Source organism: Peromyscus californicus, unplaced genomic scaffold, assembly GCF_007827085.1.
Source record: "Peromyscus californicus insignis strain IS unplaced genomic scaffold, ASM782708v3 Scaffold_6__1_contigs__length_162567912, whole genome shotgun sequence".
NCBI classification, from domain to species: Eukaryota; Metazoa; Chordata; class Mammalia; order Rodentia; family Cricetidae; genus Peromyscus; species Peromyscus californicus.
Genome location: NW_026294584.1, coordinates 17,565,656 through 17,589,813, shown reverse-complemented (window position 1 = coordinate 17,589,813; position 24,158 = coordinate 17,565,656). Strand labels below are relative to the sequence as shown.

General features: G+C 39.2%; 1 protein-coding gene across 7 annotated transcripts in view; it reads right to left on the bottom strand.

Moving 5' to 3' along the window:
• Ankib1 (ankyrin repeat and IBR domain containing 1) overlaps nt 1–24,158 on the bottom strand; it is a 120,224-nt gene that overhangs the window by 34,822 nt on the left and 61,244 nt on the right. For all 7 annotated transcript variants that reach the window (XM_052719901.1, XM_052719904.1, XM_052719905.1 and 4 more), the window contains 5 exons: nt 20,371–20,579; nt 18,791–18,879; nt 14,183–14,327; nt 13,124–13,290; nt 2,662–2,750 (listed from right to left, as the gene is read on the bottom strand). In XM_052719901.1, the coding sequence (XP_052575861.1) occupies nt 2,662–2,750; nt 13,124–13,290; nt 14,183–14,327; nt 18,791–18,879; nt 20,371–20,579 (699 nt within the window). The remainder of the gene's footprint in view (nt 1–2,661; nt 2,751–13,123; nt 13,291–14,182; nt 14,328–18,790; nt 18,880–20,370; nt 20,580–24,158) is intronic.

Here is a 24,158-nt window from a genome sequence, read left to right as displayed (position 1 = left end):
ACTAGGCAGAATGCTAGATTTAAAACAACGACATTGCATTCTCTTTAAACTCCTCCGCTGTCCATTTAAGTCCACCTGATCTAACCACTGCCTGCACAGCTCCATTGCTCACCACACCATTCTGCAGTGCAGGACTGAATGTGCAGGCCTTCGGTACGCCATGCTGGGTCACAAAGCTACTTCACCCTGCCCCTTAATGTGCTTCCCATTTTGGTACACAAGAAGAGCACGGATGTGGTTGCAAATACGCAGTTTAAACATCAAATCTGTTACCCTCTCCTGAGATGACTGACTCCATTCTCTCCTTACCCCACAGCTCATCACAGGAATTCTCTTACAATATCTGCGACACTTATATTATTTAAAATATGTGTTAGGAGCGTGGATGGTATCTAAATTTTATATTCTAACACAAACAGTACTTAAATAAGGAAGACATCATTTAAAATAAACTAATTACTAACTTTTCTTAGCATTTCTACTGAGCTTGAGGCAAGTACTTCTGGAAGTCCACTGGACATCTTCAACCATTTATCCCACAAGTACCATACATTCAAAATGTCTACTACATAAAGGGCCATTCTTTTTTCTAGAAAGTAACTTCTTTATCTGAATTTGCTAACTCTGACTAATGGTATAATGGTCTACCTTATGATACAAATTAAAAACCTCAACTTCTCAACTACTGGTCAATCCATCCTTCAAGCAACCCCGCTAGAGTTACCAGCTATTCTGATAAAAATAGGGTTGATAAACACCATGTGCCTGTGTAAATAATGTACTCCATGGCTTACTCTATTAAGAGTAAGTGACATTTCAATCAGCGGACAACATGAACCTCAGCGATCTACAACACTGAGGACTATCCCTTGGGCAATGGGAAATTCCCTTCCATAATACAAGGCCAAAGGTCTCATGGCTTCAGTCTCTCTCCAAGTGAGACTCCTGATATAAGTACAAATGCCTCCTCCATACTTTGCCTGTGCAGAGAAGCCCAAAGTCAATTCACAGTCCATCGCCTTCAGGGGAACCTGCAGGGCTCTTTCTCCCTTCAATGCCAGAAGGCTGTTCCCACGCCGAATGAACTCTATGCTACTATATCTATATAATAATCTGACAGCTTCTCTTAGTCTCTGCCATCTCTAAAGGCTGATGTCATCTTTAATAATAAGTGTTTTGCTCTGAAGTATAGATTCACCAAGTAAATTCTTGATCCTGATTTGAAACATCTCAAACTAACTCTATGTATCTTTAGATACATATTCATATGTATCTAAAACACATATGAATACCCTCACTAAATCTTCACTTACATTACTTTAAAAGGAACTAGCTGCTGCTAAACACTTTAGATAATGGAAATTATTACAAAGAAAATATATTTATTTGTTAAATATGGGAATTGCTATTGGGAAGAATGTAAAAAGGAATCTTTCAGAAATTCAAATCTATTCTGTCACTTGATACATGCTTTATAGCACTCAATCCCAGTGCCATCTCATCTGTAAAATGGGATTACTAATATCACTTCATATCCTTTCCATGATGGAGCAGAGATAATGCATTTATAGAAGTTTCAGTATCTGAACCAACTAAGCAGGTGTACTGGCTGGTTCTCTGTGTCAACTTGACACAAGCTAGAGTCATCAGAGAGGAAGGAGCCTCAGTTGAAGAAATGCCTCCATGAGATTCAGCTGTAAGGCATTTTCTTAATTAGTGATCAGTGGGGGAGAGCTCAGCCCATGAAGGGTGGTGCCGTCCGTGGGGTAATGGTTCTGGGTTCTATAAGAAAGCAGGCTGCCCAAGCTGGGGGAAGCAAGACAGTAAGCAGCACCCCTCCAAGGCCACTGTATCAGCTCCTGCCTCTGGTTCCAGCTCTGCTTGAGTTTCTGTTCTGACTTCCTCCAATGATGGATTACAATGCTGAAGAGTAAGCCAAATAAAGACATTCCTCCCCAACTTGCTTTTGGTCAGTGTTTTGTCACAGCGACAGTAACCCTAACTAACAGAAGGGCTCCCATGGGCTCACAGAGACTGGAGTGGTAAGCACGGGGCCTGTGTGGGTTTGCACCAGGACCTCTGCATACATGTTATGGCTGTTAGCTTGGTGTTTTTGTGGGACTCCTAACAGTGGGAGCAGATTATCTTTGAATCTTATGCCTGCTCTTGAGACTTTTTTTCCACGTATTGGGTTGCATAATCCAGCCTTGATATTAGGGCTTTTGCTTTGCTTCATTGTATCTTGTTTTGTTGTGTTTGGAGGAAAATGGTGGGGGAGTGGATCTGGGGGAGACAGGAGCTGGGAGGAGTGGAAGGAGGGAAACTGTGGTCAGAATGTATTATATGAGAGGAGAGTCTATTTTCAATAATGAAAAAAAAAGACATCTCAGTGTTTAAGTAAATATACAGAACTGCATAGTAGCAAGAAATTAATTTCTCATGGGAAGTTTCAGTGGAATAAGTTTTTTTCTTACTATAGACCATAAGGTTCATACTGTAAAGTACAGAAAAACAAGGTGGCTCATTTAAGGATGAAAAGGACTTTGTAAGAGACTTAAATGTGACCCTCACTTGCACCTTAGGCAAGATTATGAGAACTTTGACATTATTTTTGAATGTCTGTAGGAAATATGTAGCACGGCTATGTAAAATTCCACTTACGTTCCTCTGGCTTCATTTCAGTTATTTTTTGTAGCCAATTTTTCCATGTTTGGCAGTCACAAGGCTCATGTGCTTCACCAAGGCACTCCCTAAAAAAACAAAACAGAAAAGCCATCAAAAAATAGTCCTCATCACTATCTGGATAAAAATACATGGATGGTAAATATTAATCCAATTTGAAAATTGAAAAAAATTAAGGTACAAATGATATATGAAGCATTTCAAAAGTGGATTTGAAAATGAGATTCCAAAGCTAGACAACTTTAATCCAATTTTAAAAATCAGTATGGTTGTACATTTTAAAAGTCCCACATAGATTATTTAGTATACAACTGAGTTTTGCAGTTTTCAGAACTATAAAACAACTATTAATTGTTTTTAGCCTCACACAGACTTCTAACTCTTGATCTCAGGTGTGTTCTTTGTTACCAGCACTGCATGCTCTTAGAGGTACATTAGAGCAGGCCCGACTACACCACCCCATGACCTTCCTTCATTTTAGAGTTAGAGAAGAACTGTTCAAGTAATTCTTCTAGTTTGATCTACCTGTGTCCACTCACTGCAGCCCCAGAGCTGGGCTTACAGACACCTGCTACCAGATCTGGCTTTTCTGTAGGCATCAGGGATCCAAGCTCAGGTTCTCACGCTTGCTCAGCAAACACTGAATCCACACAGCCATCTCCCTAGCACTGCAAATCATATTTGTACTGTGACATCCACCTCCAAAACCTCTGGTAACTGCCGTGCAAGCAACCAAAAGTTATTGTTACAGGGATCTTGGAAATTAGATATAAATAACTGAAAATACCAATTTATCATTTGTAATTCAATTATACATTCTTTCTATGACTATATTAGAGCACAAATATTAAGAAAGAGTCTAAACCCTTTAAAAAATCACTCATTTTGATTCAACATGGTGCACATTGTGTACCATGTGTCATTAGGGAGAGAAACTCCAAAAGCTGGACATATTAATACCACTGTTACTACCTTCTTAAATGAAGATTTTATTTATAAAGGTTAAGTTTGTTCAATGACATCATGAAATCTGCAGGCAAATGGATGAAACTAGAAAATACCATCCTGAATGAGGTAACCTAGACTCAGAAAGACAAACATGGTGTGTACTCACTCATAAGTGGATACTAGATTTAAAGCAAAGGATAATCAGACTACAACCCACAGCTCCAGAGAAGCTAGCTAACAAGGAGGACCCTAACAGGGATGCATGGGTCTCCTAAGTAAACTAGGGATGTGTGTGTGTGGGGGGGGCAATGGAGGGTAGGGGATGGGGGATGGGGACATAAGGGAACTGGATGGTCAAGATGGAACAGGGATGGAGTGAGAGCAATGAAAAAAGTATCTTGATAGAGGGAGACATCATGGGGATAGGGAGAAACCTGGTGCTAGGGAAGTTCCCAAGAATCCACAAGGATGGCCCCAGCTTAGACTCCTAGCAATAGTGGAGAGGGTGCCTGAGCTTTCTTACCCCGGTAATCAGATTAGTGACTACCCTAACTGTCATCATAGAGCCTCCATCAGTAACTGATGGAAGCAGATGCAGAGCAAACACCAGGCTGAGCTCCAGGAGTTCAGTCAAAGAGAGGGAAGAGGGATTATATGAGCAAGGGCTATCGAGACCATGATGGGGAAACCTACAGAGACAACCTAACCAAACTAGTGGGAGCTCATGAAATTGAGATCAACAGCTGTGGAACCTGCATGGGACCGGACCAGGTCCTCTGCATAATCAAGACAGTTATGTAGCTTGATCTGCTTAAGGTGCCCCTGGCAGTGGGATCAGAGTCTATTCCTGGTGCATGAGCTGGCTTTTTGGAGCCTATTACCTATGGTGGGACACGTTGCACAGCCTTGATGCAGGGGGAGGGGCTTGGACCTGCCTCAACTGAATGTGTAAGGCTTTGCTGACTCCCCATGGGAGGCCTTACCCTTTTTAAAGGAGAGGATGGGGGATGGGACTGGGGGGGGGGAGACTGGGAGCGGGAGGAGGGATGAGAGGGGAATCGGTGGTTGGTATATAAAATGAATAAAAAATTTCTTAATAAAGATAAATAATTAAAAAAAACTAAAAAAAGGTTAAGTTTGTTAAGACATACCAACTGGCCTAGATAAAGCCTTACAAACTAAGAGGTAATATTTCACTATATTAAAAATCTACTGATAATGATTTTACTTCATACTCATTAGCATAATTAGTACTGAAAACAAGAAATAACAAGTATTGGTGAGGACTTAAAAAACTGGAAGCCCTGGGCACTGCTGACAGACAGTGTGCTAATACTAATGCTAATACTGATGTAGCTGTCTGGAGAACAGCTTGGTGGTTTTCTCCAGGGTGAAAGAGGACTACCATCTAACTCAGCAACTTCAAGCTCTGGGATTGTATTACTACTGTTTCTTCACTGTGACAAAGTAACACCATGACAGAAGCAGCTGGGGAGGGGCAGGCTTACTTTGGGTTTAAGCAGGGGATTCATCATCTTGGTGGGGAAGGCATGGGGCTGGGGTCCCACCTGTGACACAGCAGCAACCCACTTCCTCAGGCTTGGCCCCACGTCTCAGATGCTCCACACTGTCCTGAAACAGTGCATTAGCTTGGGACCAAGGGCTCAAACACACGCCCTTCGTTTGTTAAGGGAAATAAGCCAGATACAAAGGGATAAAACCTGTAGGATTTCACTGCTATTACAAGGAGAGAAGGCTGATTCACAGAGAAAGAAAAGGAAACAGTTACCAAGGCTGTTGGGGAGAGGAAGAGGAGAACTGCTGCTACACAGTCACAGGGCCTCTGGGGATCATGAGAAAGGTAAGAGGTGGCAGGTGCACTTAATAGACACTCAAAACCACTAGGTTGTGTAGAAACAGAGGTGCATGTGTTACATGCTGTGCAGTGCGGGCTCAGATCTGTGATAACTGCAAATGTTCACTAGGCACCTGTACTATCACACACAAGGAAGGAGTACATGCTATAGCCATGGATAGAAACAGTGTCCCATCTCGTGCTTGAGAATTCATGTGGGAATGCAGAATCTACATTTCTCACCATTCATTTAAAAAAAAAAAAGCCTACTTGTTAGTAGGAAAAAAAAATCCTAGGATGCAAAAAAAAAAAAAAGTTATACATTGTCAGCAACTAAAGGAAATGAGTGAAATCAATAAATATAAATTAGTTCCATTAAGTTTTTTTCACCCCTGGATATTAAATAGCATATTCACTATCTTCTCCTAGAGGAATCAATACTAGTATATTGGTCCTGCTGTCAGAATCTAAAAGAAAATGACGGAGCAAAAACCCAATGCTGTCAAACAGAATCTAGAAAGCCAAACAAGACCTCTTGAAAAGGCTGTAACTGCTTATCGAAGTGCACGGTTCTCTATGACCGTGTGGCCTTAGACGGCAACAGAAGGCCTTCCTTCCCAGAGTCTCACAGGACACAGGCTTGTTGCTGCTGCAGGCGCCAGCCCAATCAGCAACATTTCCAGGAGGTGGGGACAGTGTTCCTAGGAGCACTAAGTGTGGGTGTAAAGGAGACACTCAAGCAGAAGTCGACATGGCTGTTATTAAATGTCATCTTTGAGCACCAACTCATCCGAGAAGAGGTTTGGACTCCAAAGTATTGTAATAACGGCTACTAGATAGAGTAGCTGGGTGATAATCTAGATTGCAGATGTAGTCCTGCTGATATCATAAAGCTAAATTCTTTAAGATTTTTTTTGAACTTCTGAAATGTAGTTTTGCTGTATAAGTGGCTGGCTTCAAGCCTGTGATCCTCCTGTCTCAGCCTCCCAAGTTTACAAGGATGCACTACCACACCTCACTCCTAAAGTTTTAATCGGTGATTACTACCTGATATCTATTGAAATTGTATCTCAAGATGTCCACAGAACATGGTACAGAGGAGGATCTTGGCTAGTTATAAGTGGAATTGAAGAAACACATGGCTGTCTAGAGTTTTCACCCCCAGATGCTAACCTAACATCAACAGAACAAGAACGGCCCTTTCTTGAAGATGTGTCAGTATGCATAACTGTTGGTAGGAATATAAAGCGGCCGAAAAAAGAAAAACCTTCTACTCCTTTCAAGCTTTACTACTTGAAAAAATTTCTATCAAGAAGTTAGATATTTAAGTGACATGTAATTATAGAACCTTAGTAATCACAAATCACAAGTGAATTAAGTAAGATTTGTCATTTTGATAGTTATTTGCTTTAGCTAGAGTTCTGAGTCTTGAAGGCTATACTCTAAGTAACTACATGTATGCATATGTGTGTGTGTGTGTGTGTGTGTGTGTGTGTGTGTGTGTGTGTGTGTGTGTAGGACAGAGGTTGCCACTGGGTGTCTTCCTCTATCATTCTCCACTTCATCTACCTATCTATCATCTGTCTATCTTTCTATCTGTCTGTCTGTCTGTCTGTCTACCTACCTACCTACCTACCTACCTACCTACCTACCTAGGCAGCGTTTATTTATGTATTTAGTTAGGTAGTTAGTTATTGAGGCAGGACCTCTTACTGAAGCAAGACTAGTTGGCTAGCAAGTCCCAGAATCTTCTTTCGTTGGCTTGCCCAGTGCTGGTTTACAGGTGCACACCACCACTTCTGGCTTTTTATTTGGCGTTGGGTTTCTGAATATAGGTTCTCATGCTTGTGAAGCAAACACTTTGCCCAGGGAGCCACCTCTCTAGCCTCAGAACTCATTTTCCAAACAACTCTTTGGTATTGGTGTCACCTACCCCTTTCCCAGGGGTCACCTAAGACCATCAGAAAATACATTATTTCCTGATGGTCTTAGGAGGACCAGAGACAGTGCCTCTCTGTCTCCAGGCGGGTCTGCCCACATACAGATACGCCCACACAGGAGTACCTGGAACTGTATTAAAGGACTGCACATTAGGAAGGGTGAGAACCACTGTAATAGAGGATGCTTGTCTATCACTGAATCACACTGGGAGGCAGTGGCAGAGGTAAGGCTCAAATGCAGACTCTTAGAGTATCAATATGTACTTTACTGAATGAAATTCAGTAAATTGAACTTTTAAGCAGTGTTTGAATATGCTGTTCTGTAAAGAGTATTTACAATATTTTAGCAATGATTGAGATTTGCCAAATAAAGAACAGTACATCTTTATTTCCTGGTTGTAAAGACCTGGGAAATGCTGCTAGTCATCAGGACTCTGACACTTAACAGTCAGATATGCCAAGGAAAACCCACTCTTTCCATGTGGAGCTACTATCTTAGGGGACCTATTGTACAAGAGAATTATATGTAATTATTTTATTCACCCCGCCCCCCCACAAGAGGATAACTTTATTTTATTTGGAAGACTTTTAAAGATCCTCTCTGACTATGAAGTCTCTAGAGAGAAAGATGAGTTCATAAACTGTTCTTTACTATAATTAAGATTCATGATCCTAGGTATTTCAGTAAACAAATATCTCATTTGTTACACAATATGAAAAATCCCACCATGTTATTATTTAGAATATCTTCCCAGTAACATTTTATCTTTGTTTTGGTGGTACTGTGGATGGATCCTAGGACCTCCTGTTTAGTAGTTATATGACCTACCACTCAGCTACATCTTTCAGCCCTTACCAGTAAACTCGAGCAAATTACTCTAAGGTAGGTTTGTCTATTGACTTACAGGAGATCCTTCCAAATGAGTTCCCAGATTCAAGTGCAAAATCCTGTGATTTGACTTAAGGCCATTCTGCAGTAAGACAAGATGATTAGTATACCATGTTAAATCTTAGCTCTGGTCTTGATAGATATGGATGCTGGTGGCCAAGCATCTGACAATGAATCTTTAAATGTTTCATATAAGATAAAATAGGCTCTGTGCTAATTCAGAGGGCAGAGAAGCCACACTGTGGTATATTCAATCTATACAATGGAAAACAGGGGGACCAGTCACTGGTTAAAGTCAGAGTCCTTCCAGTTTGTGAATACCACCTAGAGGTGATTTTAGTCAGATAAAAAAAAACCCTCTGCCGGGCGGTGGTGGCACACGCCTTTAATCCCAGCACTCGGGAGGCAGAGGCAGGCGGATCTCTGTGAGTTCGAGGCCAGCCTGGTCTACGGCCCGAGATCCAGGAAAGGCGCAAAGCTACACAGAGAAACCCTGTCTCGAAAAACCAAAAAAAAAAAAAAAAAAAAACCCTCTATTTATATAAGTTAAGGGGAGAAAGTATTCTAGGGTCAACCATTTTGTGTGTGTGGTTTTTGTTTTTTGTTTTGTTTTGGTCATCATTGGAAAACTTTCTGAGGTTCAATAGGCAAAGTGCTTGTGCACAAGCATGAGGAACTGAATTCAGATCCCTAGTACCCATGTAAAAGCCAGGTGAGGAGATGCACAACTGTAATGCCAATGCTAGGAGGTGGAGACAGGAGGATTATGGGTTTGCTGGCCAGTCTACACAAAAGGTGAGCTCCTGGTTCAGTGAGAGATCCTGTCTCAAAAATCAAGGTAGAGAACAGGACAGATGGTTTGTTGGTTAAAAGTGCTTACTGTTCTTCAGAGGACCTGGGTGCAGTTCCCAGCAGCCACATTAGGTGGCTACAACTTTCTGTAACTCCAGTTCCAAGGGACCTGATTACATTCTTCTGAACTCCCCAGGTACAGGGTATGCAGGTGGTGCTCATACATACATACACACAGGCACTCACACATATACATAAAATAAGAATAAATGCATGTTTTTAAAAAGGCAGAGACTGTTGGCAAGCACTGCACACACAGAGGTGGGTGCCAAGTGTGTACATGCACACAGCACAGAAGATGGGTTAATTACTGTGGGGGTAAAGAAAGGGGCAAAAGCAGTCACAAGCCTTGACTTCGTAAAGTTCTCTCTTGCACAGCTTCCTTTCACAAAAGATTTTGTTTCTTGGTGAAATAAGATAAGACATAAGAAGTTGTGATCATTTCTACTCATAATTTCTGATTACAGTTCAAAATATTTATCCCATATGACTAAGAAGCAAAGAATGAAAAAAAGGATTATATATTAAATGCTCACAGTGCTGAGGTAGGCAATATAGAAAGTCCAGAAAACTATGTAGCAATCATATAGTTGAGTGAGTATCAAAACTGAAAGGCAACTAGATTAAACTAAGTAACTTAAAGTTTGAGTTTGTCCTTCACAAAACCTAATTTCATTCTAACCAAGTCACTTCCCCTCAGGCCTATGTCCAGAAAATGATGTATCAATGTGTGAAGTTCTCCACTGTCCTTCTGCACAAGGGAGAAAGAGCAATGATTGTTAAATGTGACCTACATCCATGTAGCCTTTCACAGATCCCAGACTGGGATGGAATTCAAAACAGAATCTGAGATCTTGGCCTGTCATCTCCAGTAGACCTTGGTCATTACCAGCCTGATATTTTTAGGCAACAGAAAGAGTAAACTGGTACATTTCTCCAAATGTGGGCAAATTTACCATTTATAGCCTTGTGTGTGTGTGTGTGTGTGTGTGTGTGTGTGTGTGTGTGTGTGTGTGTGTGTGAGAGAGAGAGAGAGAGAGAGAGAGAGAGAGAGAGAGAGATTTTTAAGTATGACCTATCAGCAAAGAGGTCTATTTATTCTAGATCAAAACAAGCTTGTTACATGGAGCATAAGAAGAAAATGTAGAAGAATACAAGGAAGTAAACGTTCCACCGACATGGTACAAGGAGAAGTCTAGTGAAACTAAGACCATAGAAACCACAGAACGTTGGGTAAAGCTAGTCATAGGTTCTTTTTTTCTTCAAAACTTTATCTTTGTGATCGCTCAGAAAATGTTATATTTAAATGTTTCCTAGGCATTTACTTTGTTTTCCTTCGTTGTGGTGTTTCCACTTTAAAACTCAGCATCTTTCAACTAGGATTCCTCAACTGAACCGAAGGACTCACAAAATGATTTATATGATAAGTTTTCTAAATTTTCTCAGGAATGGTTTACAACTAGTTCCATTCCAGCAGCACAGGAGGGACATGATGGGTGCCTTTGTGCACCAGAGTTTAATTTTCTCAAGAGATCTCACAGTGACTTAGAAGAGAAAAATAAAATCTTTTATTATTTAATACTCATAGTTTTCAGTAAAGTTGGCTGATATCCATCTAAACTCCATTTATCTGTGGAAAGTAATGCTCATTTGGGGCTGGAGAGATGTCTCAGAGGTTAAGAGCACCAGTAGCTCTTCCAGAGGTCCTTAGTTCAATTCCCAGCAACCACATGGTGGCTCACAACCATCCATAATGAGATCTGGAGCCCTCTTCTGGTGTGCAGGAATATATGCAGACCGAACGCTGTATACATAATAAATAAATATAAATAAATCTTAAAAAAAAATGCTCATTTGCATTTATCAAGTCATTTTTCATGCTACAGTTCCACTTCATCTTTCGTGTTAGTGAAGTAGTGTCAGAAACATGGTAAATAATAAAAAATGTAAAAGTGTAAAGATTAGAAATTTTTCTTTCAAATGTTTTGAAAAATTACCTTTAAGGCACATGAATAGAACTTATTGCTAAGAGTTTTGTTGGTATGTTAATTTGTTCAGTCTAATTTAGCCAGAAAAGTAGTAATATGGTATTGTTTTCTTAATTACTATATCCAAAGTCTAGTAAGCAAACTTTTTCTGTAAAGGGTGAAACAGTAAATATTTTAAATAATAGTGTACCAATGGTCATTGTGGCAACACTTCATCTGCTGTTACAGTTCCAAAACAGACACAGAAAATACATAAATAAACTTGCATGGAAGGGCACAACTGTGTTCCAATAAAACTTCATTTTAAAAACTAGGTCTACAGAGTAATTAGCTGACCTCTGACCTCCAACATGGTATTGTTTACAATAATGGCAGGAAATAGACAAGATGGTGTAGGGATAGTTCCATTACTGTGCTTTTTTACGATTAGCAGTGCTATGAGTATATGACTAGATTGTGGCTGGAAGACTAAAGTTTGAATCTGAAAATCTCAAGTGGATTTCAACTCGGTAGGGAAGGCCCTTGCTGCCAAGTCTGACAACTGGATTTGGTCCCTGGGACTCAGAAGGTGCAAGGAAAGACCTGTCCTGATTGCATATGTGCACATGACACTCATGGATCCATACACACCCATAATACACACACACAAAACATTTAAAAAAGTTAAAAAGTGTATTCATACAATATGTGGTAATTCTGGAAATAGACAAAAGGCAGAATACTTTTTCTGATCACCTAATTAAAGAAAACTATTAGTTGAATCTACTTGGAATAAATAGAATGTGGCTTACTGACAAACACAAAACTAAAAGAGCCTGCTGGGTTACATATTCTTTGCAATATTAACTGATCATCAGTTCAACCTTACTAGTACTTAGGAGGCATTGGAGAATATTATTTTAAGATGTGTAACACTCCTTTATGCTGTGAAACATTTGATGAATGATGCTTTTGCATTCTTTTATGTTGTATTTGTTGAACTCTGTGAAGATGTGTTACGTTGCCTGTCTAAAACACCTGATGGTCTAATAAAGAGCTGACTGGCCAATAGCAAGGCAGGAGAAAGGATAGGTGGGGCTGGCAGGCAGAGAGAACAAATAGGAGGAGAAATCTGAGAGAAAAGATTGAGGAGCAGGATAAGGAAGAGGACTCCAGAAGCCAGCCACTGAGTAAGAGGGAAAGAAAGGTATACAGAAACAGAGAAAGGTAAAAGCCCAGAGGCAAAAGGTAGATGGGATAATTTAAGAAAAGCTGGCTAGAAACAAGCCAAGCTAAGGCCGGGCATTCATAAGAAAGTCTCTGTGTGTGACTTGGGAGTTGGGTGGCGGGTCCCCCAAAGAGTCAAAAGAGTAAAGAGTAAAAACAAACAACAACATCACTAGAAACTAAGTAAAACAGAAGCTATGTATAGTCATAAGTTCTTAACTAGGATCATGCTTTAAAGTCACCTGAGAATTCATTTTGGGAGAGCCTCTCTTAAAAAAAAAAAATAATACATGTTTAAGTCCAGGATGGAAATATGGAAAAGTCTGCTTGGTAATCCTAAACACCCCTGGCTTAGAATGGTTGCCCAAGGCTTGTAGTTTACGGAGCGATGAAACTATGAACATTTTCTAATCTATAATCAGCAATTTTGTTGTTATAGATTAAGTAACTGGGCTCTGGAACCAACAGTGGGTTTCTATTTCCATTTCTGCCATTTCCTAGCTGTACAACACTGAGACATGTCTCCATGACTGAGCTGCCTTATGGACAGTGTGGATATAACAGTATTCAACTCAGAGCACTGGGAGAATAACTCAATTAAATACTATACAATCACATTTCAAAGACTTGGCATGGTGAAAGCATCAATCCCACGATAGCTACGATCTGTTTATTACACATTCCTAAATTCCTGGATTCAAGGCTCAAAGTCTACACACTGTCAGCACAACGGTGCGGCAGCTCTGGCCTGCCGTATACTAACCAGCAGAAGAGGTGTCCTTTGCCGCAGTCCACGGCAGGGGCTCTGAGCAAGGGGAAGCTGAGTGTGTCAGACCCCGAGGGATTCGACCCCTGCTTGGTCAGTCTGACTGCTCTTTCACAGCCTGCAGTAGGACACCATTTAATGGCAGGATTGTTTTCAACAAAGGCCTGTTTAAAAATCATAAGAAAAACAAAAGAAACTATATCAGCTGCAAATTCTAAAACAGAGGATCTCCACACTGACTAAAAGCAAATAAAAGAACAAAATTAAACACAAGAGTTCAGCATTATAAAAACAGTACTGGAAATATGTTAGAAGCAAAAATGAGGCATTTACCTTAGTAATAGAATGATTTTCAAAACTTTTTTTCTTTAATCTAAAACTAGGTAAATGATAATAAGGTAAAAATGCAATTATCTGCATAAAATGTCTAACATGAGAATGGTTACATACTGCGCTACTCTTTTGATTAAATGTAAGCAGAAACTTATGTATAATTACAGGTTATATTTTAATAAATTTCTAAATGTCATCTTGATAAATACATAAAAATCAGTATTATAATACATAAAGAGTTGGGCCTATTTTTTTACGATTACATAATAGTATTTAGAGTAAGAAAAATCTATTCAAAGTAACTGAAATAAAAATTTTAAGTTACATACACACAAAAAAAGAGTAATTTGCATGTTTCTGATTAACTCCTAAATGAAAACAGAAGATAGGAAAAAGATAAAAAATTATAATTTAGTGAATTAAACTATTATTTGGAATAAAAATTACTAATTTCCAAGTTAAAATTTTGTTTCTAAATATTCTTCTCAGGAATATAAAATATTGTTGTGGGGAAGAGTAGGAACTATGAATGCTATTTTCATCGATCACTTGTAAAAATGGGACAAGCAATTTAGTAAACAGCTCTTTTGTGGGGCTTAACTTTCCAATGGTGCTCTGGTTCAAAGTTTTTATCACCATTCACATATGCATTTTTTTCTGGAAATAGAGAATACCATTATGTTTATAAAAGTACAACACAGGCTTAGTAAACTGGTCCCATACCTTAATATCAAACTGTAGGTAGCGTTTGTCCATCTCCTTAGAAACTACGCTTTCTATAATATCCACAGGCACAAGTTGAAAGCACTCATATGCAGGGCAGAAAATGTTATGGGCTTCACCTTCTTGAATTTTCAGATTTAAAAACCTGTTAGAATATCAATTGACAGAGAAAAGGGAGAGGATGTAAGTTATTTGTACAACCTAACAACTTTTTTCTTTTTGATGACTTTTCTGTGAGAGTGTAGTTATAATAGCACCAAGAGCTAGCTATACAGTGCAATGGTCTATGTTTAGCATGCACCAAGACCTGTGTTTCCTCTGCAGTCCTCGCTCTCTGCCAGAGCTGCATGTGGTAGCTAGCTCACTGTAACTGCACTCGAGAGGCTGAGGCTGGATGGAGGGCTTCGAGTTTGCAAGGGAGCCTAAGACTACATTAGAGTGAAAACCTGCCCAAATCTAAAACCCAGACCAACTACAATCAAGCCAAACAAACAAAGAGCATACCAATAAAACATGGATTATCACCTAAAACACTCAGTACTTGCTCCAGCACCTCTCTCTCACACACATACATACACTTTTTATATAAGTTTCTATTTGTTTTACTTTGTCATTTGAAAAATCTGAAACATTTTTCACATAAGAAAACTCAGAACTGAGTGACCTAGAAAGGTCATTTTAATTTTCGATATTTTATCCCTTTAAATACAAGGGAAATTAACCAGAGATAAATGAAGTTTTTTGTAGTAGCAATGGAGTACAGAGCATACTCTTTTTTTTTTTTTAAAGATTTATTTATTAATTATGTATACAATGTTCTGCCTGCGTGTACGCCTGCAAGCCAGAAGAGGGCACCAGATCTCATTACAGATGGTTGTGAGCCACCATGTGGTTGCTGGGAATTGAACTCAGGACCTCTGGAAGAACAACCAGTGCTCTTAACCTCTGAGCCATCTCTCCAGCCCCAACTTTTTTTTTTTTTTAATTTTCCGGAGCTGAGGACCGAACCCAGGGCCTTGTGCTTGCTAGGCAAGCGCTCTACCGCTGAGCTAAATCCCCAACCCCTTTCAGAGCATACTCTTTAAAAGGAAATGTTTTCCTTTATATTTCATTTAGATGAATATTAAAATGAGTTCTATGTTATATTCTATGTACACTAATGATGTAATAAGAAAAAGGCATATTGCAAAGTAGAAAGAAGTACAAGGTGAATGAACTCATTCACAAAACGTTTTGAGCTAGAAAAATTTTAGTCTTTAATGATCTTTAGCAATTTATTTTAATGATAAAAGCCTTATTTTCATCATATTTTAATGAGGATACTAATATGTACTTCCCAGGGCTGTTACACAGATGAGATAGTAAAATATATGCAAAAGACCTGGTATTGATCAAGAATCTGTATGTTTTAGAAGGTGTTATAACAGTTATTTAATATCATGTATATACAAGCAAGAAATAAACTTTTTAAGTCTGGATTTTAATAGATTAAAAAAATTTTTTTTTTTTTTAGACAAGCTCTTACGTCCCCTAGGAGGGTCTCAAACTTGCTATATAACTAACTGAGAATGTCCTTGAATTTCTGGTCCTCTTGCCTCTACTTCATATGTGTTGTTGGGATTACAGGCATGTGCCAGCAGGCCAGGTTTATACTAAGGTTGGAATTTACGCATGTTAGCCAAGCATTCTACCAACTTGGATACCTTCTAGCTGTGGATCATACTTTATTTAACAATTCTAGAGAAAACAAATGGAGAATAAGCAACTAAATTATGACTGCCTGGTTATTATGATCAATAACTTTTGATGTCTTCTTCCTTTAGTGCTATCTATTAATTTCACTGTACTTAGGAAGAAAAAAATCAAGGGAGACTTAGAAAGACGGCATTAGACATGAGGTTTAAGCCTTACTATCCAGAAGAATGTATCTGTGTGGGTGGAAAAGAAAAATTTCCTTGTCTTTCATTCCTTGGCACAGCTCCCCAGAGCATCTGGCTGCAATGACAATGTAGGGAAGATGGGAAGAGTAAAGTCGACGGGAGGTTCTCAGGCTCACACTGCATTTCATTAAAGCCAAGCTTCATTTTTCTATGTGCCGCTGAAAGAATGCTTTGAAAAAATCTTCCCATTTGTTTCTTTGTGTGTGGAGGCGGGGCACACACACCAGTGTGCACGTAGAGACCAGAGGACAACCTGCAGCAGCCATTCCTCTCCTTCCATAATTCGGGTTTGGGGGAGCAAATCCAGGCCCGCAGGCTTAGAGGCCAACGCCATTACTTGCTAAGTTATCATCCCCCTGGCCAGACTGCTATTAGTTTTAAAAGAATCTTTTGAAATTGATATATCAGCCACACAATTTGTTTTACTGGTGTCTGATGTGACCAGAGCTGTCCTGAATCAGGTGGACAGTGCTAGATAGCAGGGACAAGGAAAACAGGAACAAAGTATTAAATCTTACCAAAACCTTGATTGTTTAGTCTTTGATAGGAATGGGGACTAATTCCTATGACACTAGTTATGCATGCAAGTTCAAAAAAGGCTAAAAAAATTCAAGTAATTCCCAAGCAAGGTTAATTTTCACATAGGAACCAAGTTCAACAACCACAAAATGTAAAACCTAGTTAACACTTCCTCAAATAGTACAGTTAACACTTTAAAACTGAATACCTGCTCCAGAACCGGGTCAAAGACTGCTTCAGGCTGTGGGTTTGGACCCTGTGAACTACTTTACTTGTATCAGCTCTACTGACTTGATCCTAGTAGACTAAAAAGTCTAGTCTATACTTAAAACTTGAAACAAAACCAGGAATATTTAGTTATTCGGAGTTTTTTGAAAAGCAGTTTGTTTCCTCCCATTGAAGTTCTGCTCCCTACTGTTGCAGAAAACATACAAGCACCACAAACGAAACCAGTATACAGATCAGGATGTTTTATATAAATTCATGGGTGGAGGGAGGGAGAAATGTGTACAGGAGAGATTCAAGGAGAAATGGTTAAGTTTTTAATGCATATATGCATATTTGTGTGTGTCAGGCACACACTGGGAGTGTGTGTGTGTGTGTGTGTGTGTGTGTGTGTGTGTGTGTGTGTGTGTAGGCCAGATGACCTCCAGAGTTATTCTAGAAACACTATCATCTACCTCCTTTTAGACAGTCTCCCAATGTCATGGAACTAGAGTGCTAGTTTTTAAAAATGAGGCTAGACTGGTTGGCCAGGGAGCCCCAGGGTTAAGACTTGTCTACCTGTCTAGCACTGGGACTATAATGCATGCTGCTATGCTTGACGTTTCTGTGTGTGCTCCCGGGACTGAGCTTGGCTTGCTATGCTTGGGCGACCATTTTACTCACTAAGCTAGCTCCACTCCAGTGAGGACATTTGGGAAGCTCACGGAGATATTCAGTATCTTGATTGTGGTGACTGTTTCATGGTATATACATGTCTCAATTTATGAATTAATTTAGTTTAAGTGTATAGGTTGATACATGTCAACTGCACCACAGCAAAACTGTAAAACAAAGCAATACAAAACGAAAAACAAATGCAGAAAACCTGCCAGGCCTTTGCTTTCTCGCTCACATAATGCTCCCAAGAACCCTACACTGATACCCAATATTCCATGAAAAAAGCATGAAAGATTTTTTAGACACTTATGACATACTTTGCTTCAATCATCAAATGAAGCTTTGTGAGCCTCCAGAGATGTGGGGGCCCGTTTTCAGGTTCCTCCTGGCTTTACCCAGCAGGTCCGCATAGAGAGGATGATTGGACCACAGGCCTGAGTGCAGGTGTCTGAGATGGTCTGCATTTGGCTGTGCTGGGGGGAGGTCTTTTGTTCCATCCCTTGGCGTTTCTATAAATACCCTGGGGCAGACACAGTCAGGGCTCACTGGAATAGGTTCCAGGCCCTCTTGAGGCTATACTTTATTTTCTGATTATCTCCACAATCTAAATCCTTCTATCTAATATTTCCTGCTGCTCGCACTCAAGAAAACTCGGAGGAACTGTGGGGTTGGTGGGTAAACGCTCCACACAGAGATAGTAAGATACTGTACTGCTCATTTATACTGTCTTCAGTTGTTTCACGAGCTCTCTCAAAAAGTGCAACTATAAAGTTAACATATAATGAGAATGTGTAAATCTAAGAAAGGTAATAAAGAGGAAATGAGAGAAAAACATGAGAAGCAAAATAAAATTTCCATTGTAATACACACCCAATCTCTAGCATAGGCATTTGACTTCGGAATAACAAAAAAGAATTTCAAATATCTGCATTCTTACAGATTTTCAAAGCTATTTGCTTTAAAAAATTCAGACACCACAAATGCTTAAAATTCTTGGGATAGAAGACAGAAACTGATTCTTGATATTGAGGTTACATCTGAAATTTATATTATGTGTAATATAAACAAAAATACTAATACAATTGTTTAGACATCAATATACTTTGATGTCAAAGAGGAAAGACAAAATATTCTTTGTACATTTCAGTGTAGCTCAGAAACCAATATAAATGATCCACACCATTAAACACTGAAAGCCAACACTGTCATGACCAAACCAAAGGTGCTCTCATGTAGTGAGAGATGAATAAGCCGCTCATATACTCACGACTCCCAACATCCTCTACAAAAATCATGTCCACAGGGCATATCCACTGGGTCTTCAAATACAGAAATACTGCACATGCAAATGTCACACTAGAGATAAACAAGAGAAGTGATTTAATAGGGTCATACTCTGAAGAGAAGCAATACAGTCATTTTCTTCAATAGTTTAATGACAAAAATTATAAATCTTAGAAAATTAAATGTTCCAATGCTACCAAGTCTGTTAAGAGTGCCTGGCTTGGACTGAATAATAAATATCATGACTGCCTTTTTTTTTTTTTGTATCTGCTATGGCATTTAATGTCTTAATGCAAAAACCAAACTAAGTTTCCTTATTAAGCAACACTGTGCAGCAGGAAAGGGAAACACAAGAAACAAATCCTTAGCATCTACTCAGGGCAAGATCGCACAGGCACACGACGACCACTTCAGTGTGTGTCCTGCACTGTATGCTCACTGTGGAAACAGAGCAACTTTGTGCTTTGAATACAGAAATTCAGGATTTTAAAGTGGCAGCGTGGGCTGGGGAATGTAGCTCAGTGGTACAGTGATTACCTAGCAGGGGTGAGCACCTGAGTTCAAATGCTAGCACCTCCTACCTCACCTCCACCCCCAAAATAAGCCACAAAGTAAAGTCTTCATGCAAGGAAGTCTGATACAAAACTATGTTACCTTTTAACATGACTTATAAGAAGCAAACTTTATGTTAAAATGTCAATTACAGAATAGAATTTTGCTTTCCTAAATGGTTCCTAGACAAGACAAAGGGTGCATTCATATTTATTACAAATTGGAGTGACTAAACCATTCAAGAAGCATATCTCCTCCACAGCCCACCAGTTGTATGCTGGTTAGGCAGTACTGCTCCCCATTAAAGGAGAAACGTTTACTAAGGAAATGCACTGAATGACCAACTCAGAAGCTTTGCTAAAACAAGCAAATGATCATAAAAATACTCTGTAAATGCTTTAAAAATTAGCATTCAGCAAATGATTTTAAAAATTATGTTTTAGGTTAAGCATGCATACTACAAACTAAGTTTTAGTATTTCATGTATGTTATATTTAAATACTTTTAGGTGAAAATATAGTACATAGTTTTTCCAAACTGTTTTGAAGTGAGAAAATATTTTGCTTTTCAACCTATAATTCAGAGATCACAAAAACATTCTGTGGTAATAAGAATTTACCAAAACATGAAAATAACTGAGCCTTCAAAGCATCACTGGGCGGTGGTGGTGCACGCCTTTAATCCCAGCACTCGGGAGGCAGAGCCAGGCGGATCTCTGTGAGTTCGAGGCCAGCCTGGGCTACCAAGCGAGTTCCAGGAAAGGCGCAAAACTACGCAGAGAAACCCTGTCTCGAAAAACAAAAAACAAAAAAACAAAAAACAAAGCAAGGTACAACATTCAGTTGCAATAATATAATGGTTCCTAGATAAGACAAAGGGTGCGTTCATATTTATTACAAATTTGGAGTGACTAAAGTTCTGAAGAAGCATATGAACTCCATGGAACGGTACCACATAGTTTGAAAGTCAAAAGACTGAAAGCGAAGCTATGGGAAGTACACTAAGCCATACCAAACTGGTATCTAAGTCCCCAGGAGACAGGCTGATTTCATCTGGAGAGGTGACCGAAGAGCGTGTGGTCCTTGGAGTTCTTGGGGAAGGAAGTGTGTCCCAGGCATTGTACCCACTTGGTGGTGGAGTTGGCATCTGCACACCTGACCGTTGGCAGCAGTTCTCTGGGTTGGACATCCAAGCTTCAAGTAATTTCTCTCTGTCCCAATCTTCAGGAAATATAGAACAGATGTCTATCAAAACCCAGAAACTACAATGTTTTGAAACCTGTTATTAGTAATAACAGAAACAGGATAAATGAAAAAGATACATGTCACCCAAGTTTAAAAAAATCACAGAATTAGCCGGGCAGTGGTGGCGCACGCCTTTAATCCCAGCACTCGGGAGGCAGAGCCAGGCGGATCTCTGTGAGTTCGAGGCCAGCCTGGGCTACCAAGTGAGTTCCAGGAGAGGCGCAAAGCTACACAGAGAAACCCTGTCTCGAAAAATCAAAAAAAAAAAAAAAATCACAGAATTAAAAAAAAAATCACAGAATTTATGTACAATAAATTATAATTGTAATTAATTACCAAGGCATGTCTAGGTAGACTGAAGTTAGTAATATTTTAAAATAGAATTTAAACTCCTATTACAAATATCAAACTCTAAGAGAGTGCTCAGAATTTCCAGTAATTTCTACTGATATTTTAAGTAGATGGCTTACATCATTTAGAACTTACTATTTTTTTGGTAGAGGTTTAGTTTAGCCACTTTCCTCTTTTAATTCATAAATGCAACTATCTTCACAATGGTCTCTAGCTATAAAATGATTATATAGTCCTACAGGTCATTTGGTAAAGAGCTTGAAGGCAGAAGGAACTTTCCAAGGCAACTGGGTTATAAGTAAGGTTTTAGTGAATTAAATATAAATCTGTATTAGGGGATCTTAAATCTGTCTTAATTTAAAACAGATAATTGTCCTTCTGTGAACAATTATAAAATGGTTAAGTGAAACTTGTTATTATGAAGTCCAGAGCCACAAAAATCCAGTTTTTTTTAAAAATAACAAACTAAAATATTCAATTATTTTGCTTGGGGTTGTATATATAATATGTAAATTACTTAATTTATTTCTCCCAACGAAGTTCTCAGTTATTATTCAGGTGAAGAAACCAAGATGCAGGGAAGAGTGTGTTCTTTTCCCCACCACACACTGTCAAGTGTACTAAAAGTGCCCCCCCATTCAAATGTAAAACAGAATGATATAACCTAGTCACACCACTTATTCACAAGAACCAAAGTCAGCCTACAAACGTGATACCTGGATGCTCATGTTTATCTTAACACTAACTGCAACGGCTAATGGACTCAACCTAGGTACTAAACAACAGATGAATAGACAAAGAAACCCCTTACACCAATCTCGGTGATAATCAACAGATAAACAGTCAAAGAAGCCCCCCCCTGCCCCCACCACATCAACTTAGATAATAATATACAGATGGACAAAGAACCCCCCCCAACATCAACCTAGGTAATAATCAACAGATGAACAAAGAACCGTCCCCAATCAACAACAGATGAACAAAGACCCCCCTCTTGCTATACACACATACACATCAACCAACCTAGGTAATAATCAACAGATGAACAGATAAAGAACCCCCCTCACCATACACACACTAACATAACTTCTAAAAGTTCTACTAGAAACCAGTAAAATTGATTAAAGCTTTTTATGTAGGGCCATGGCTTTTCTATTCTGTTTTATTTCTCATTTTTTATGCCAAACATATCAGAAAACACTGTCTACAATTTCTGTTATTTACCTAGTGTACACAGAACCCTACATACAATTACAATCTCCCCTTTCTCTGTTGTTTCACTCATGGAAAATTTAAAAAGTTACCTGCCCTTTTTAATGCTTAAAAAATCTGATTTAGATCTCAGAAAAATACATTTTCAAACATGCTTATCAGTAGTGGTTCAATACATTATATAATCACAGATGATAATGCTCGGGACACATTCGAGTTAAATGCACAAATATTCTGAACAGGAACATCCAGTCTACTTGACAAAGAGAACATTGTAAGTCAAGCTAAATTGACACTGGCAAAACTATGTACCACATTATAATGCCAAATGCTCCATAAAGTATTAGGAAAACAAGCACAGGATGACAGATACCCCAAGGCCAACTAGATCCTACTCTTGGAATAGGAAAGTGGTTGAGTGTAGTTCAGCTACAGTTGAGTATTATAAAAGGTAACTTATAACATCAGTATGTTCAAAGAGAAAAACAGTATTGGCATTTCTTCTTAAGACTGAAAAAAGTGAAACACATTGAAAAATGATTCTTGACTTTTAAAGAAAGCTTAAAAGGAGATTGTTAGTGTTAAAGAAAGTTTAAAAGGAGACTGTTAGTGTTAGGGTCCTGGAGAAGTCCCACAAAAGACAACCATCCATATATGCAATCAACAAGAGTTTATTATCTTGAGAGTAAAGGTACCAGCATGCTGGGGCTGCCCATCCAACACAAAGGCAAGATGGCGACCCTGAGAGAAGCTGGCAGTCTCCTTTTAAGCACAGCTAAGAGGAGTTTCAGGGACAGTTGGGCCATCTCAGATATGATTGGCTTACATGAGTGGCAATCATATTAGTCTGTTCTAATTGGCTAGGGCTAGCAGGGGCTGGTGACAGTTACAGTTTTCCCAATTTTACACAAGCCTGGACAAGTCCCAGGCTTTGTTCTTATTTGGTTATTACCTTGAGCTACTGACTGTAGGGGCTGGCCCAGTGGCCCAGGCTTAGTACATGCTATCTCCCTTATACCTGCTGTCAGGGGCGTTGAAGATTGATTGACCTTTGTTCGTGGCTTCCTCAGAAACTGTCTGTTCAGTTTCAAGAGGCAGGAACTGAGGCCTAGTTCTTAAGTGAATTATTAGGAGCCTGTCATGGTATTTTCCTGGCTTTCTCAGTTAGCAGAGTGAAAAGACAGCTTGAGAACAGGAGAAAATCTTAAATAGATATACTGCTAAAATTAACCACCACTCTCCTCCCCAACTGTCAGTCAACAAATGGTCTAATGAGCCAAACACACAGTTCTCAAAACAAACACAAAGGTCAATATACATTTTTTTAAGTGTTCAACATCTTTAGCCACTGAGATTCCATCTCACTCTATCCAGAATCACTAAAGAATACAATGATGAATGCTAGGACAAGGATGTGGAAGGCTAGAGACCCTTCTGCACTGCTGGCTGTGGTGTTAACTGGTAGAGCCACTATGCAAATCAGTATGTAGGCTTCTCAAAAACTGGAAATAAAACCACCACATACAACATAGCTTTACCACCTCTTATGGGCACATCCTCAAAGGATTCTATACTCTACCACAGAGATACCTGAACATCATTGTTTACTGCTACTCTAGTCACAAAAGCGAGGAAATGGAACCAGTCTACATGGACTTCAACAAATGAAGAGATAATGAAAATATGGCACATGTACACATTCAGATTTTTTTCATCTGTAATGAAAAATGAAATAACCAAATTTTCAAGAAAAATGGATGCCTAGAAATAATTATATTGAAGCAACCCAGACTTAGACAAATACTGCATATCCTCTCATATGTGGGCCCTAGCCTTTAATTTTTATATATGGGTGTAAATATGGGTATGTCACGAACTTGACAGGGGACGAGATGGAAAAAGGTTTTAAGGAAGCATGGAGGGTACTGGAACACAGTGACATTAAGGAGGAACAGGGACTATGGGGACTGCAAGGGTGACAGGTGGCAGAAG